Source organism: Pseudopipra pipra, chromosome 27, assembly GCF_036250125.1.
Source record: "Pseudopipra pipra isolate bDixPip1 chromosome 27, bDixPip1.hap1, whole genome shotgun sequence".
NCBI classification, from domain to species: Eukaryota; Metazoa; Chordata; class Aves; order Passeriformes; family Pipridae; genus Pseudopipra; species Pseudopipra pipra.
This window is the reverse complement of record NC_087575.1, coordinates 5,086,897-5,102,369: the sequence shown is the minus strand read 5'-3', so window position 1 is coordinate 5,102,369 and position 15,473 is coordinate 5,086,897. Positions and strand designations below refer to the sequence as shown.

The following is a 15,473-nucleotide window of genomic DNA, read 5'->3' as shown; positions in this document are numbered from 1 at the left end:
CACCACAGTCGCTGCCTCAGTTTCCCCCCGGCCTTTGGGTTCTCAGCCCCCCCTCCCTGTCCCCAAATCCAGCCCCCGGGGGACTCTGAGGGAGAGCCCAGGTGCCCCTGCCCAGGGGTGGGAGGGAATTCCCACAGCTCGGCCGTGGGAAGGGCTGGGGGCGTGGGGGGGTTTCCCAGGCTCTCCTCCCCCCGGGGGTGGCTGGTCCCGGTTCCTGCAGCCTCGGGGGGGCCGTGGGTTCTGTGGGGGTGGGGGGAAGCCCCATCCCATCACCCCGGGCCTGCCCCCACCCACAGCAGGGGGGCCGTGCCTCAGTTTCCCACGGAGCTAAGGGCAACCCGGGGGTGTTTTTCCTGGAAAGACCCTTTTCCAGAGAAGGGTGGGGTGGGAATTTCTCCTTCCCCAGCAGCCAGTGCGGGGAGGCCACACGTGGGTGGGAACCCCCAGCCCTGCACTAAAGGACCCCCCCAGGCCCCCCACAGCGTGCAGAGCCCCGGGGGGAGGTGGGGGCTGGAGCCCACCCCAAAACCCACCCAGGAGCGGCCCATCCCACTCCCCGCGGGAACAGCTCCGGGAGAGCAGAGGAAGAGCAAACACCGGTGACTTCAGATATTTTATTGCAAATAAATTTAAGTTCCTCGCTCAGTATAAGAATAAACTCTGGAAAAGGTTCAGCTCAAGGGTCTCCAAGTGCAAAAGCAGCACCCCCGGGGGGGGTGTGCAGGTCCATCTTGTGCAGACGTCGGTAATTCCTTGGAAAAAAAAGCAAGTTTTCGCAACAAAAAAACTCCACCCCTCTGCAAGTCCTCGCCTCCATCGGGTCCCAGCTGCCAAAAATCCTGACAGTCTCCAGCTCTGGGGTCACCCCCCCGGGCTCTGGGGGTCCCCAGCTCCGGCCCCTGGGCCAGCACAACTCCTCAGCCGGCAGCTCTGGCCACTGTCCCTCTGGGCTCCAGCCAGTGTCCCTCCAGGCCCTGGCCAGTGTCCATCCAGGCTCGGCACGGCTCCCCCTCCATTCCCACCGCTTCGGCCGCGCTCCCCTTCCTCCTCCTCCTCCTCCTCCTCCTTCTGCTCTCCGGTCAAAAAGAAAAATAAAATCGGTGGGTTCTTGGGTTTGTGGGTTGGAACTGGCTCTGTTTTCTCCTTCTTTTTTTATCCTGCTGGTTTATGTCGGCTTTTTTTTTTTTTAAGGGTTTTTTTTTTTCGATCCTTCAGGTCCAGGCCGGGAAGGGGCCGGGAAGGGCTCAGCGCTCCTGCAGACACACGTAGGGCACCCACTGGTTCCTGTCGCGGCTCTCGGCGCAGTAACTCGCCACCTCCGCCAGCCCCTGGCCCTTCCAGGCGTCCGTGTGCGGGTTCTGGGGGAGCGAGGAGCACGAGGTTAGTGCCGCCGGCGCCCCACACGTGGCCCCCGAGCCCCGTCACCCTCCCCGGCCCCTGGCGCGGTCACGGGCGCGTCACGGGCACATCACGCTGCCCTCGCTCACCGTGACCAGGAGGCAGTGCAGGTCCCGCGGCTCGGCCCCCGGCTCGGGCTCGCCCCCGCCCAGGATGGCGGCGAGGCGCTGCATCCCGGACACGCGCAGGATGTGGATGTCGTTGTCGCAGCAGAACGCCTGGATGAGGGTGAAGTGGATCTGCAGGGCGATGTCGCCTTCGTCCTCCTCGTCGGTGGCCAGAACGCACAGCACGACGCTGTCGGGGTCCCTGGGAGGGGCACGGGGGGGGGGGTCAGGACGGCTGTGGATGGTGCAACCCCTCACCCCCGCCGCTGTCACCCCCCCCCGTGTCACTGGGGTCACCTCACTGTGTGCAACCCCCCAACTCCAAAACTGTCACCCCCTGCGCCACCGGGGTCATCTCACTGCGTGTAACCTCCCAGGAACTGTCGCCCCCCATGTCCTCGGGGGTCTCCCGTGTGTAACTCCCTCCCGGAGCTGTCACCCCCCCGTGTCACCTCCCTGTCGCACTGAGCTGTGGGGGACAGACCCCCCAAAATGCAGCCCGGAGTCCTGTCTCTACCCCCCACACCCCCTACAACCCCCCTGGCAAGAACCAGCCCTGCACTAACCGCTCCAGGACGGACCCCCACCACGCGAACCGCGCTGGTGCTGCCCGGACCCCCCCGACAGACCCCCCCGACAGAGCCGTGTCGCGATACTCACACATTCATGAGCTTGGCGGACTCGTAGACCCCGACCGTGAGCCGGTCCTGCCGCTGCGCCGCCACCAGCACCCGCTCCACCGCCTCGCTCACCGCCTGCATCCTGTCGCGGAGGAACGACAGAGCCCGTGAGCGCCGGCGGCGACAACGACAGACCCCCCCCCCCGCACATACACCCCCCAAAAACCCCCGAGCTTCCCGCGACTTACTTGCTGCTATCGCAAGGCACCAGCTCCTCCAGGGTCATGGTGCAATTGTAATCCCAAGCGAGAGAAGGCAAATTCCAAGAGCAATAATCCCAAGAGCGGCTATCGCGGAGGTATCGGTGAGGTATCGAGGAGATATCGCGGCTCTATCGCGATTCCAGCTCAGCTCCAGTCGCTCTCTCGGCGCGATCGCTCTGAGGCTCCGGCTCCCCCGGACCCGCTTTTTATAGGTTTCTGCCGGGGGCGGGGCCGCGCGCGGCGCCCCCGCGGCAGACATTGGCTGGCGCGGCGCGAGGCCGCCCGCGGGCCCGGCGCTGATTGGCCGCCGCCGGCGGGTCCCACGTGGGGACGAGGCGCGGGGGGGTCGCGGGGGGAAACCCGCGCCCTGAAACTGCCCCCCCCCAAAACCGGGAACGGGGGAACGGGGGGGGGAAAAGGGGGGGATCGGCCCCGGGGGTCCGTCCGGGGGTCGGGATCCGCCTCCGGGGATCGGTCACTGCGCCGGGGTTGGGCTCGTTGAGCGGGGGCTGCACCGGGGGGTCGCGCCCGTGCAGCGGGGGGGGGTCTGGGAGGACGGGATCGGGATCGGGATCGGGATCGGGATGGGTCCGTGGGTCGGGGGCTGCACGGGGGGGTCTGCGCGTCGACCGGGGGCTGCAGCGGGAGGTCCGGTTCGTTGACCAGGGGCTGCACCGGGGGGTCGCGTCCGTGGGAGCGGGGGCTGCAGGGGGGCTCTGTGCGTGGGTCGGGGGTCCGTGCACCGGGAGCTACACCGGCGGTGGGTCCGTGCACCGGGGGGTCGCTCCGTGCACCGGGGGGTCGCTCCGTGCACCGGGAGCTACACCGGCGGTGGGTCCATGCACCAGGGGTTCGGTCCGTGCACCGGGGGCTGCACCGGGGGGTCGGTCCGTGCACCGGGGGCTGCACCGGGGGGTCGGTCCGTGCACCGGGGGCTGCACCGGGGGTCTGTCGCTTGAGCGGGGGCTGCAGCGGGGGGGCGGCAATTCGCGCACCGGGGGCGCGGGGGCGGCTCTGTCCGCGCACCGGGACCTGCGGCGGGGGCAGGGGGAGGTCGGTGCGCTCAGAACCGGGGGAAACGGGGACACGCGGGGACCTCCGGGCTGCGGGGCGGGCGGCGGCCGCCACCTGCCGGGGACACGGCCGGGACCGCGGGGACGCGCTCTCGGGGACGCGCTCCCTGCTGCTCGCGCACCCGCCGCCTCCCAGGCGCATCCCGGGGTTTTCCACACCGGGTTGCCCCGTCCGGGCCCCCGGGTCCCGACCGGTGCGTGTCCCCCGGGGTCGCGGGGAGCGCCCACGCTGTGCCTCAGTTTTCCTCCCTCGTGGCACGTGTCCCCACGCTGCCACCCGTCCGCGGCGCTGCTGGCGCCTTGTGCGTGTCCCCACCGCGCCCTGTCCCCCCTCCCCGACCCCGCTGAGCCCCCGAGTCCGAACACGGCCGCAACTCATCACACGGGTGGCGGCGCTCCCGCCTCTCGGACCTCCGCCCCAGCAGGGGGCGCTCGCTCTCCCCGCCGCAAAGACCCCTGGGAAATGAAGTCGCGGATCTCCGTTGGGGCGGGGACTACATTACCCAGAGGGGTCCGCGCGTGGTAGGCGGGGGTTTGGGCGGGGCTTCGGGACCACTTTCGGGGGGCTGAGCTGGACCGGGGCTACCAAACCAGGACCGGGCTGGTCTGAGGGCGACCGCACCGGGGCTGGGGGCCACTAAACCGGCCCGGCCCGGGGCTGGGGGGTCTGGACTTGCCCAGATCGAAGGGACTGGACGTGGCTCCCCCCGGACCCTCCGAGGGAGGGGTCCCACGGCAGGGACCCCCAGGCCCCCAGCGAGGAGGAGCAGGGGGAGGAGGATGCTTGGCTGTGATGCGGGGCTGTGATGCGGGTCCTGGCCTGGGACAGGACCTGGGGGGGCTGCGGGACAGCGGGGACCCCGCCGGAATGCAGAGGGACCGGGGAACCCTCGGGGGGGACAAGGAGACCGGGGGGGGGGGGCTGTGAGACACGAAGGGGCCCCACAGTGATGCTGCGGGACTGAGGGACCCCGGGGGGGCGCGTGGGGGAGGACGTGGGACACAAAGGGATGCGGTGGCACTGGGGGACTCCCCTGTGGATACTGGGGCAACAAGGCTTTAGTCCCCCCGCGTCCCCCTGTCTGTCCCCCCCCCGCCTGTCCCCAGCTTTGCAATAAATCTGTTTGTGAGACCCACCTGCCCCCCGTCTGCGCCGTGTCCAGGGGGACGCGCCGGGATGATCCAGCCGGGATGAGCCCCGTGTTTGCTCAGGGAATTGGCGGCGGCCTCTGCCCGGCTGCGGGGCGGGGGGGTCGCCCTGGGGGTCCCTCCCTGGCCGCGGTGCTGACGTCCATCCCGCCGGCTCCTGTGTCCCAAGGGATGCGTCTCCCGGGGATGTGTCCCCCCGTCCAGCCTGGTGACGGTGACAGGGCTGGGGGGACACACGGCTCTGCGTCAGCGGGTGTTTGCCCACGCCGGGGGCTGGCGGGGGCTGGGGGATATAAAGCTGAGCCCGACACTTCCATGAGATTCCAGGGAGGCTCCAGCACCGGGAACATGGGACACCCTTGGCTCTGCCTGCTCTGCCTGCTGGGCTCTGGCCTCATCCTGCTGGGCACCCCCGAGCCAGTGCCGGGGGTCCTTCCCCCCCTGAGCCTGCCCGGGCAGAGCCGGGAGGAGACGGAGCTGGTAAAGGGGCTGGGGCAGTGGGGGGAGCGGGGAAGGGGGTCCTCAGCACCCCCCGTGCGGCTCTGGGGCACCTCAGGGTGCTCCTGCTCCCACCACCCCGGTTTGGGGGCCGGTTCTGGCCGTGCCGGGGTGTTCTTGGGGAATTCGGGAGGGGGAAACTGAGATTCCACCACTTTTTTTGGTTTTGTGCCGCTGCTGTGGGGCACTCGGGGGGCTCCTCGCAGGAGCAGCACCGGGGACATCCCGCAGCACGTGGGAATTGCCGGGTTGGGGAATTTTACCCGGTGTTCCCTTCCCTGCCCTGTCCTGACGGGCTGCTCTGGCTCGGGGGTGGGGATGGGAGATGCTGTGCAGGGTGGGGCGTGTTGGGGTGGGGTCGTGGGGGGCGGGATGCACCCTAAGCCCTGCCCTGAGCCCCCCGATCCTGCCCCAGCCCTGATTCCTGACCCAGATAAAGCCAGGCACGGGAGGGGATGGGGATGATCCTCAGTGGATGGCACAGAATCCTGGGGGACTTGGCTTGACAAGAACCCCTGGACATTCCCGGGGACTCAGGGTGATGCAGATCCAGACACCAGGGATGTCTTGGGGGCCTTGGAGGGACAAGGATCCAGAGCCCATGGACATTCCCGGGGACTCAGGGTGAAAGGATCTGGAGGGCTCAGGGTGATGCAGATCCAGAGCCCCTGGGGGACTCGGGGTGACCCGGCCCGGAGCCCCGGGATGTCCCAGGAGCTCGCGGTGTCCCGGTGTGTGTCCGGCAGGTGGAGGTGCTGCAGGAGGTGCTGGAGAAGCTCGGGACCAGGGATCCGCCGGCGCTGGAAAAGAGGCTGAGCTGGGTGCCCTCGGTACGGCGGGGCTGGGGGGCGGTGGGTGCTCACCTTGGGCGCTCGGGGGGTACCCCCCAAACCCCCGAACCCCCTCCGGGTGCCGGGGCTGACGGTGCGGTCCCGCAGTGCGAGCCCGGGGAGCCGTGCGCGGTGCGGCGTGGGGCGCGCATCGGGAAGCTCTGCAGCTGCCCCCGCGGCACCTCCTGCAACCTCTTCATCCTCAAGTGCTCCTGAGGGATCGGGGACACCGGGGGACACCGGGGGACACCAGCTGCCACCCGCCTGTGCCCCGCGCAGGGGAGGGGGAGCCGCGGGCCCCCAGCCCCCTCCCCGCACCGGGATGGACCTGCACAGCACCCTCGGGTGCCTGGGCTGTGGGGCTGGGGTGGGACACATTAAATGATTGAATTCACCCTCCTGACTGCTTTGTGCGGGGATTTTGGGGTGCCAGCCCCCCCTCTGCCGCCGGGAGGGGTTCTGAGCGGGGATGGGAAGGGTGGGTCACATTCTGCTGCGGGTCCACGTGGGGCACCCACCTGAGGCTGGGGCAGGGCTGGGGGACGGGGGACACCGGGGGGATGGTGGGAAGGGTGGGTCACATCCTGCGGCGGGTCCACCCGAGGCCGGGGTGGGATGCGGGGCAGGGGAGCGGGAACGCTGCCAGAGCGAGGAAGGGGGGCTGAGGGTTGGGTCTAGGGGGGGCTCCTATTACAGTAGCGATGACCCCCGACCCTCCGGAGGCGGAGGGATGGAGCACCCGAGGGCAGGAGGACGCGAGGGCTCACCCGGCCCATCGCGCACCGCGCGGGACCCATCCCTCCGCCCCACCCCGCCATTGCCCCTTTAAGACCCCGCCCCGCGCCCACCTCCGCCCCTCCCACCCGCTCCCCTTCGGCCGGTGGCCATTGGCTGGCGGTGACATCAGTGGGCGGGTCGGAGCGGCGGTGACGCAGGGGGCGCGGCCGTTAAGGGGGCGTGGCCGTTAAGCGGGCGGGGGGCGCCCGAAGATGGCGGCGGCTCCGGTGCCCGCGGCCCCTCCGGCCCCCGCTCCCGCCGCCGCTCCCGCAGCATCCCCGGGGCCGCGCGGCCGCTTCTCCCTGCTCGCCATCGTGGGCGGCGGCTGCCACCGGCCCGGCCTCAGGGCCGCGGCGCTGCAGCAGCTGGAGCGAGGTGAGACCGCGCGATGATGCTCCGGCCGCGGACCCCGTGGGGGTCCTTCCTCCCAACGTCCCTCCTCCGCAGGGGCCTCCCGGGGTTGACTCCCCCACCCCGGGCAGCCCCTCCTGCCCCAGACCCCCCGGGATCTGCCCCTCCCTAAAATCCCAGGATCTGTCCCTTTCCTGCCCCGGGTCCCCCGGGATCTGGCCCCCTGGAATCCCAGGATGCGCTCCCCTAAAATCCCAGGGTCTGCCGCCTTTCCTGCCCCCAGACCCCCGGATCTGCCCCTCTGTTTTCAAGAATCTGCCCCTTTTTCTGCCCTTCAGCTCCAGGATCTGCCCCCCCCCTCCCAGGCCCCCGGGATCTGCCCCCCTAAACTCCCACGATCTGCCCCCTCAAATCCCCAGAATTTGGGTCTCCAAGCTTTGCTTCCTCCCCAGCCCCAGACCCCCCAGGATTTGCTCGCCCTGGATCCCCAGGATCTGCTCCCCTACATTTCCAGGATCTGCCCCTTTTCCTGCCCCGAGCCCCCAGGGATTCACCCCACGAGCCGCCGGGATCCCCTCCAGCCCCCCCGTCCCACTCCTGCCCCTCCCTGAGCTGGGGGGGGGGGGGTGGTGGTGTCTCAGGCCGTGACATCGAACACCCCACATTGGAGCAGATCCCCAAAATCCCGGCGAGGGGGGGGTGTTCACATTGCCGGGACTGACCCATTGTCCCCCCGTGGCAGGACCGTCCCCCCGCGAGGGCAGCCCTGAACCTCCCAAACCCCCCCAAACCCCAACGGTTGTGCAACCCCCGGTTACGCCACCGCCCCCGGTTCGGTGGCCGTTACTGGGAGCGGTTTGGGGGGGGCTGCCAGACCCCCAAACCCCCGTGGGGAGCCCTGAGGGGGTGTTTTGGGGCTGCCTCTCGGTGTTCTAAGAGTGCCTGTCCCGGTGCCGGCAGGTCGAGCCCGGCGTGTGCCGAATCCTCCGGCGCCGTTAATTCCTTAATTACCCCCTTTGAAGAGGCGCTGGCAGAGGTGCTCCGTGCCCCGGGGGGTTGGGATTTGGCGCTGGCACAGCCGGTGCTGCCGTGAGTCACCGCGCAGGGCGCTCACCTGCCGGCCAGGTGTCGGTGTGTCGGGGGCCGGGTGGGTTTGGGGACCCCCAAAACCAGCTCAGGGTGAGGTGAGAAGGGCAGTATCGGGGGGAGGGGATATTGTGGGGACAGTCCCCACCGGCACCGTGTGGGTGCTGGTGGGTGCTGAGCCCCCCCCTCCCCTTCCCCGAATTTTTGGCCCCTGTTTTCCGCAGGGATCCGCTCGTGGGACATCGACCTCACCTCCTGCAACCTGGACGAGCAGCTGAAGCTCTTCGTGTCCCGGCACTCGGCCACGTTCTCCAGCATCGTGAGAGGTGAAACGGGGGGGAGAAAGGGGGGAAAACCCCCCCAGGAGCTGGAGGGACCCCCTTGCTTCTGTGGGACCCCCCCTCCCGCCCCCAGCTTTCTGTGGGAACAGCCTTGGCTTTGTGCTCACCCCCCCATCCAAACCCCGTGATCCCCCCACGTGAGGAGCCGCTTCCTTCTCCCAGCCCGGGGTGGGATGTGATTTTCCATGGGAGAAGGGAATGGAGAAGATGGAGCTGGGGCTGCTCTGGTGCCTTTTTCCCGCCCCTCCAGGTCCCACCCCCGGCAGGGTCAGTTTGGTCTCCAGTGGGTGGTTCCCTGCTTAGGAAGGGAGTTCACCCCCAGACTGCCCCCGGGAGCACCCAGGACTCACTGTGTTGTCTGGGGGGGCAGAAGGGGCTCCCCCAGCCCGCCCCCCCTGCCTTTCCTCCCCTCCCAGTGGCAGGAAGGACACGGGAAACGTGTCCTTTGGCCCCCGCGGTGTCCGGAGCGGGATCACGGCTGTCCCTCTTCCTCCGGAATACCGGGCAGGCTCTGGCCTTGCCACCCCCGCCACGAGGCCCAGGTGGGGGTGCAGCCCGATTTTGGGGAGGGTGGGGGTCAGCCCTTGCTCCCGGCAGGTCAGAGGACCCTCCACCACCGCGGGGATGTTCTGGAGACCCTGGTGCTGCTCAACCCCTCCGACAAGTCGCTGTGCGACGAGGTGAGCTGGGAACTGCTGGGGTGGATCCAAGTGCCGTCCCCGCGTCCCCTCTGTCCTCACGTCCCCCCCCCGTCCTCACGTCCCCCCCCGTCCTCACGTCCCCTCCGTCCCCAGCTGCGGAACCTCATCACGGATGCATCGCAGCACAAGCTGCTCGTGTTCGCGGGGCCCTGCGTGGAGGACACGGGGGAGCTGATGCTGCAGACCGGCTGCTTCTCCCTCCGGGATTTCATCCAGATCTTCACGGATAAGGAGGTGTGGTGCTCCGGGGGGGGAGCCTCGGGAAGGAGCTGCCTGTCCCCCCCCTCCTCCCCGCTCTCCCCTCCCGGGGGGGCTGCGGGCGGGCGCTGCCGGAGCCGCTGTCTGCGCACGTCGCCGGCGTCTGGGCGGGATTCGGGCACGGCAGCGGGAGGAGGATGGATCAGCTGCTGCTCCAGAGGGCTGCTGGAGTGTCCCCTCCTCACTGCCACGCTGCGGGGGGCCACATCCCGGCCTTGAGCCACAGCAGGGCTGGGAGGGAACCAGGGAAGGGCCCCCCCTTTGTGGGTAATGGGAATGTGGGATCCCCAGGGAAGGGTGGTGAGGCAGGGCCCCCCCTCCCCGTGGCTGTCACATCGCTGTCCCTGGTGCCACCTCCCCCCTAAAGCCCCGGCTGTCCCCATCCTCTCACAGGTGGGGGAGATCCTGAGCTCCGCGGACCCCTCGGCCAAGGCCAGGCTGACCATCAGCTGCCCCGATTTTGGGGAGTGGAGGGACTCGGGCCTGGAGCATCACAACCTCCAGGACTTCATCGAGCTGCGCTACAACCCGGGCTGCGTCCTGCCGGAGATGGAGGGGCTGGAGGAGTTCATGGAGTACCTGTCGGAGTCGCTGGAGCCCCAGTCCCCCTTCGACCTCCTGGAGCCCCCCACCATGGTGGGATTCCTCAAGCTCTCCAAGCCCTGCTGCTATATCTTCCCGGGCGGGAGAGGGGACTCTGCTTTCTTTGCCGTCAACGGCTTCAACGTCTTGGTCAACGGGGGCTCCAACCCCAAATCCTCCTTCTGGAAGCTGGTCCGGCACCTGGACCGCATCGACTCCATCCTGGTGACGCACGCGGGCACGGACAGCCTGCCTGGCATCAACAGCCTGCTCCAGAGGAAGCTGGCCGAGCTGGAGGAGGACCCATCCCAGTCCCAGAGCTCCCAGGGCAACGGGGACTGGGCCAAGAACCTCATCTCCCCGGAGCTGGGCGTCGTCTTCCTCAACGCCTCCGAGAAGCTGAAGGACATCGAGGGCAACTCCCGGGTGCTGAAGAGCTGCGACGAGGCCGCCCTGACCCTGCACTACCTGGAGAAGTTGGGCATCCGCCCCAACCTGCTGGCCCGGGACAGCGGCCCCCGCGCCGAGCCCACCGTGCTCTTCCAGAAGATGGGAGTGGGCCGGCTGGACATGTACGTGCTGAACCCCGTGAAGGGCACCAAGGAGCTGGAGTTCCTCCTGCAGCAGTGGGCGGGGAACGGGTACCCCAAGGAGCAGGACCTGCCCCTGCAGTGCCTGACCTCCGTGTGCGTCCTGCTCGTCTGGCACCCCGTGAGCCGCTACGAGAAGATCATCCGGGTGCTCTTCCCCGGCTGCACCCCCCAGGCCCGCATCCTGGAGGGGCTGGAGAAGGTGAAGCACCTGGAGTTCCTCAAGCACCCCGTGGTCACCAAGAACGATCTGAAGGGGGTGTCGGCGTCCCCGCTGGAGAAGCCGCTGAAGCAGAGGAGGGCGGAGAGCAAGGAGAGCCTGAAGTCGGGCTCCAAGCTCAGCCTGGTGGAAGCCGGGGCACCGGTGCCCAAGGAGAAGACTCCGAAGGTGGAGAAGAAGGAGGTGAAGGCTGGGGCCAAGGAGAAGCCAAAATCCATGGGGGAGACGGCCAGAACGGGGTTGGAAGAGGAGAAAGCCAAGGATGCTCGAGCCAAGGCAGACTCTGCGGTGGAGAAGGCGAAGGGAGACATGAAGGTGAAGCTGAACAAGGAGAAAGCGGCTCCAAGAAGGAGCCAGTTCCCAAGAAAGAGGAGAAGAAGCTGCCAAAGAAGGATGAGGGGGCCGAGGGGAAAGGGGAGGCCAAGAAGGAGGTGAAGGTGGTGAAGAAGGAGGCGAAGGCCGAGACGCTGCGGAAGGACACGAAGGAGAGCAGGGCAGAGGCCAAGGCTCCGGCCAAGATTCCAGCACGGAAAACGCCGGTCCCGGAGACCCGCAAACCCCTGGCCAAGGCCGGCAGCATCAAGAAGCCGCCCCTCAAGAAGGAGCTGGAGAAACCCAAGGCTAAAACCCCGCGGGAGGCGGGTGCCAGGAAGGATCCGGGGACGTCGGATGGCTCCAAGTCCTCCTCCCCCGAGGACATGCTGCCGGAGGCCGAGCGGGAGCCGGGATCCGGCGGGAGGAGGAGGAAGGAGGAATCCACGGACGAGGGCATCGCCACGGCCGAGAGCGAGCTGGAGCCTTTATCCCTGGAGAACGGGGGGGCCAGGCGGCTGGGGGACTCCTCCTGCCTGGAGAACGGCCTGGAGGACCCCGACAGCCCCCAGCGCCTCCACTACCTGGAGAGCAGCCCCCTGAGGGCTGTGTGCCCCCCCTCGCCCATGGCCAAGACCCCCAAGAGCGACCGTAGCGTCAACTTCGACCTGACGCCCACCGGGCTGCTCAACCACGGCCCCGAGGGCGCCGAGGACCCCTGTGGCAGCTCCGAGGAGAAGACCCTGGAGATGATGTCCCCGGCCAGCTCGGGGCCGGCCAGCGCCGGGCACACGCCCTTCCACCAGTCCCCGGTGGACGACGGCGCGGAGGAGCCGGGCACCGGCACCGCCCGGCAGCCCAACGCGTGGCCGGCGGGCGGGGGCAAGGCCGGGCAGGATGGCTTGGGGCAGGAGAAGCAGGTGGGGTGTCTGTCCCTCAGCCCCTTCAAGGATGAAGTCCCCGACGTGTCCCCCACCATCACCACGCCCTCGCTGCCGGCCGAGGTGGGCTCCCCACACTCCACCGAGGTGGACGAGTCGCTCTCGGTCTCCTTCGAGCAGGTGCTGCCGCCGGTCAGCGAGTCCCCCCCGGAGGAGGGCCGGGGCTCCCGGAGCACGGGGGACACGCCGGAGCCGGAGCCTGCCAAAGGGGGGCTGTCACTGCCGCTGCGGCCCTGCCACCACCCGCCCTGGGCCGACGGGGACGTGGCACCACGGCCCGGCCGCCGCTCCGAGTCCCCCCACGACGTGGACCTGTGCCTGGTGTCGCCCTGCGAGTTCGAGCACCCCAAGTCCGAGCGGTCGCCCTCGGCCGCCGCCAGCCCCCGGGAGCTGTCGGACAGTGACCCGTCACAGGAGCTGGTGCCGCCCCGGGGCCGCCCCGGGGAGACCCCCCCCACCTCCGTCAGCGAGTCGCTGCCCACCCTCTCCGACTCTGACATCCCCCCAGCCACCGAGGACTGTCCCTCCCTCCTGGCCGACGGGCTGGAGTCGGACGAGGACTCGGAGCGGCCGCCCCGCGCCGTGGCCAGAGCCTGCGACCCTCTGCCGGCCCCCCTGAAGGACCCCTGCCCCATCCCCGCCCAGCCCGGGATCTGCATGGTGGACCCCGAGGCGCTGCCCCCCGGCAGGAAGGAGCCCCCCGGCAAAGCGAAGAGGATCCCGTCCCGCGTGGGCTCCGCGCCCGCCACCCCGAAGGCCGAGCCCCCCCGACACCCCTCCTCGGCCCCCAAGGCCAGGGGTCCCGCCAGCTCGGCCCGGGACGGCGGGGACAAGGCCAGGCTGCTCCCCGGGGACAAGAAGGGCCCCTCCCTCGGGGACCCCCGCACCCCCGGGACCACCCGTGGCGCTGGAGCCCGGCCGGCGGCGGGAGCGGGCCGGGCATCACCCGCAGGTACGGGGCGGGGGACGGGGGGGGCTCCCGCTCTGGGGTCCCCTGTGGGACACCAGCGGTGGGTTTGGGAGGCTCAGGGGCTGCTGCAGACCACCGTGTCCCCCTCCTCCTGACAGGCACACGGGCCACAGCCCCCCAGGGCCCCCCCGTCTACGTGGACCTGGCGTACCTGCCCGGCTCCTGGAGCGCCCGCACCGTGGACGAGGAGTTCTTCCGGCGCGTCCGCTCCCTCTGCTACGTGGTCAGCGGGGACGACCACCTGAAGGAGGGGGTCCTGCGGCCCCTCCTCGACGCCCTCCTCAGCGGCAAGCACCAGTGGGGCAGCGACATCCAGGTGAGCCCCCACGGGTGCCTGGGGCGGGGGGGATCAGCCCCTTCCTGGTGTTTAGGGGGGTGGCAAGGTGGGGTGGGATCAGCCCCTTCCAGTCCTGGGGGGTGGCAGGGTGGGTTGGGATCAGCCCCTTCCAGTCCTGGGGGGTGGCAGGGTGTGCTGGGTGTCCCTGCAGGTGACGTTGGTCCCTGAAATGTTGGGATTGGCCCCTTCCCAGTGCCAGGGGGAGGGTGAGGAGGTGTCCCCGGTGTCTCCCCAGGTGACCTTGATCCCCACCTTCGACTCGCTGGTGATGCACGAGTGGTACCAGGAGACCCACGACCGGCAGCAGGAGCTGGGCATCACGGTGCTGGGCAGCAACAGCACCGTGGCCATGCAGGATGAGACCTTCCCTGCCTGCAAGGTGGAGTTCTGAGGGGGTGGGGGGGACACAGCGTGGGCTTCACCCCCACCCTCCTCCTCCTCCTCCTCCTCCGGGAGCCCCCCCTCCCCTCCCTCCGCACTCAGGGCTGTGAAGCCACTGTGGCTCGGAGGGGAGGGACAGGGGGCTCCCCAAGGACCTGGGGGGGGCTCCCCGGGGTCCCCCAGGCCCACAGCCCCCCCCCCCACACCCCCCTCACCACGTGGTCCCCGCATGCCCACGCCAGCCACGCTCTGCACCCGCCGCCAGCCCGGGGAGGGGGGTGAGGGACCAGCTGGGGAGGGGTCACCCTGCTCTGGGGGGAGGTTGGGGGGCAGGATGTGACCCCCCCCCATGCAGCAGCGGTGCTGAGCCGTTCCCCGACGGGCAGCTCTATTTAACAGGGTAAATTTTGGTGTTTTGTTGTTTTCTCCCCTTCCCTGGACAAGTCACAGCCCCCCCATACCCACTGCCCTGCTCCTCGTGGGGGGGGGTGAGTCTCCTGGGGGGGGGCACAACCTGGGGGGTCCCATCTCTGAGGGGCAGCACAGGGGGCAGGAGCCTGGGGGGCTGCTCCTGCAGCCTCGTCCCTGGCATTGTGACCCCCCCAAAAGGGGTTGTTCCCCCACCTCCCCCCACCAAAAACAGATGTGTCCCCCCTCCCACCTCATGTGCAGCAGTGGGGGGGGCCCATCCTCCCCCTGAGACCTGGCAACTCGCTGCACTGATGGCTCTTCCCCCCCTGCAGCAGAAATGGTGGGGTCTGACCCTTCCCCCCCCCCCCCTCCAAGATTTTGGGGGGAGCTGGGGGAAGGCCCCCCCTCCCTCACCCGCCAGTTTTCGGGTGAGGGGGTGGGAGGCAGCCCCCCCATCCAGCCCCACCCCCCTGAGTTGCTGAAAGCTGTTAAAAACCAAACGTCACGTGCAATTTTTAAGGGGTTTTATGAGAGGAGAGCACGGGGGGAGGGGGCTGGGCTGGGAGTGGATGGGGGGGGGGGAGGCAGGATGTGACCCCCCCTCTCTCCTTAGCCCCCCAGTCCCCACCTGGGACAAACACTAACCCCTTTTGTAGGAGGCTCCTCGATGGCTCTTTTTGTAATGACTTTTTAAGAAAAAAAAGGAAAAAAAAATAAAGCGAGACAAAAATAGCGAAAACTGAAGAAACCAAACCTTTTTTTTTTTTGTTTTTGGGGGGGGGAGGGGAGGTAGTGGTGTTATTTATCTGTGCCCCCCCACCCTGGTGCCCGTGGGGGCATTTTACCTTTGATTGTATCGTCCTACGTGTTCGGGGAGGGGGCACTGAATGTCTCACCTTTAGTGCTTTATATATTTTTTTCTTGGCTGGAAGGTTTGGAGGTTGGGGGGTGTCGGGGTGGGGGGGCTGTGACACCCTCCTCACCCCCCAGCCCTGCCCATGGACCCAGCACACTCTCCCCTGTCTTGCACGCCACGATCCCGTTTGGCAAATGTGTGGAAAATGAGCATTAAAGAGAATAATTCCCAGTTATTTTTGTGTCTTGTGTCGGAAGGGGGGTGTCCCGTGGATTTAGGGGGAGGTTAAGGCTGGGTTGGGCTCAGCCCTGGGGTGTGCAGGGGGTACCCGGGGGTGGAAGAGGGGTTTGGGGGGATCCCGTGGGATTGGGGAGTGGCACCATGGGGTGGGGGCTGATGGGGTGAGGGGTGGGTTGGGCTC

The 15,473-nt window shown here is 68.6% G+C and overlaps 3 protein-coding genes across 3 annotated transcripts; 2 read left to right on the top strand and 1 right to left on the bottom strand.

The window, feature by feature from the left end:
* Nucleotides 1-600: 600 nt before the first annotated feature.
* On the bottom strand, nucleotides 601-2,561 carry GADD45B (growth arrest and DNA damage inducible beta). Its single transcript, XM_064637591.1, has 4 exons — nucleotides 2,374-2,561; nucleotides 2,166-2,267; nucleotides 1,488-1,707; nucleotides 601-1,358 (listed from the first exon to the last, which is right to left on the bottom strand). The coding sequence occupies exons 1-4, from the start codon at nucleotides 2,409-2,411 to the stop codon at nucleotides 1,245-1,247; spliced, it is 474 nt and encodes a 157-aa protein (XP_064493661.1). The 5' UTR covers nucleotides 2,412-2,561; the 3' UTR covers nucleotides 601-1,244.
* A 1,867-nt stretch (nucleotides 2,562-4,428) lies between these two features.
* On the top strand, nucleotides 4,429-6,332 carry LOC135403495 (cocaine- and amphetamine-regulated transcript protein-like). Its single transcript, XM_064637586.1, has 3 exons — nucleotides 4,429-5,090; nucleotides 5,855-5,938; nucleotides 6,047-6,332. Exons 1-3 carry the CDS (start codon nucleotides 4,653-4,655, stop codon nucleotides 6,152-6,154), a joined length of 630 nt encoding a protein of 209 aa, XP_064493656.1. The 5' UTR covers nucleotides 4,429-4,652; the 3' UTR covers nucleotides 6,155-6,332.
* A 566-nt stretch (nucleotides 6,333-6,898) lies between these two features.
* MAP1S (microtubule associated protein 1S) lies at nucleotides 6,899-15,287 on the top strand. Its single transcript, XM_064637541.1, is given in 8 exon segments — nucleotides 6,899-7,090; nucleotides 8,377-8,478; nucleotides 9,091-9,173; nucleotides 9,288-9,428; nucleotides 9,846-11,201; nucleotides 11,204-13,049; nucleotides 13,166-13,383; nucleotides 13,640-15,287. Coding segments are annotated over 8 exon segments (4,065 nt in total). The 5' UTR covers nucleotides 6,899-6,927; the 3' UTR covers nucleotides 13,796-15,287.
* The last annotated feature ends 186 nt before the right edge of the window (nucleotides 15,288-15,473 follow it).

Coding starts and splice junctions, on each gene's coding strand:
- GADD45B (XM_064637591.1), bottom strand. CDS start 2,411: ATGACCCTGGAGGAGCTGGTGCCTTGCGATAGCAGCAA. Junction 1,708..2,165: donor TCCGCCAAGCTCATGAATGT/GTGAGTATCGCG, acceptor TGCCCCTCCCAG/GGACCCCGACAGCGTCGTGC. Junction 1,359..1,487: donor TGCACTGCCTCCTGGTCACG/GTGAGCGAGGGC, acceptor TCGCTCCCCCAG/AACCCGCACACGGACGCCTG.
- LOC135403495 (XM_064637586.1), top strand. CDS start 4,653: ATGAGCCCCGTGTTTGCTCAGGGAATTGGCGGCGGCCTCTGCCCGGCT. Junction 5,091..5,854: donor GCCGGGAGGAGACGGAGCTG/GTAAAGGGGCTG, acceptor TGTGTCCGGCAG/GTGGAGGTGCTGCAGGAGGT. Junction 5,939..6,046: donor GGCTGAGCTGGGTGCCCTCG/GTACGGCGGGGC, acceptor GCGGTCCCGCAG/TGCGAGCCCGGGGAGCCGTG.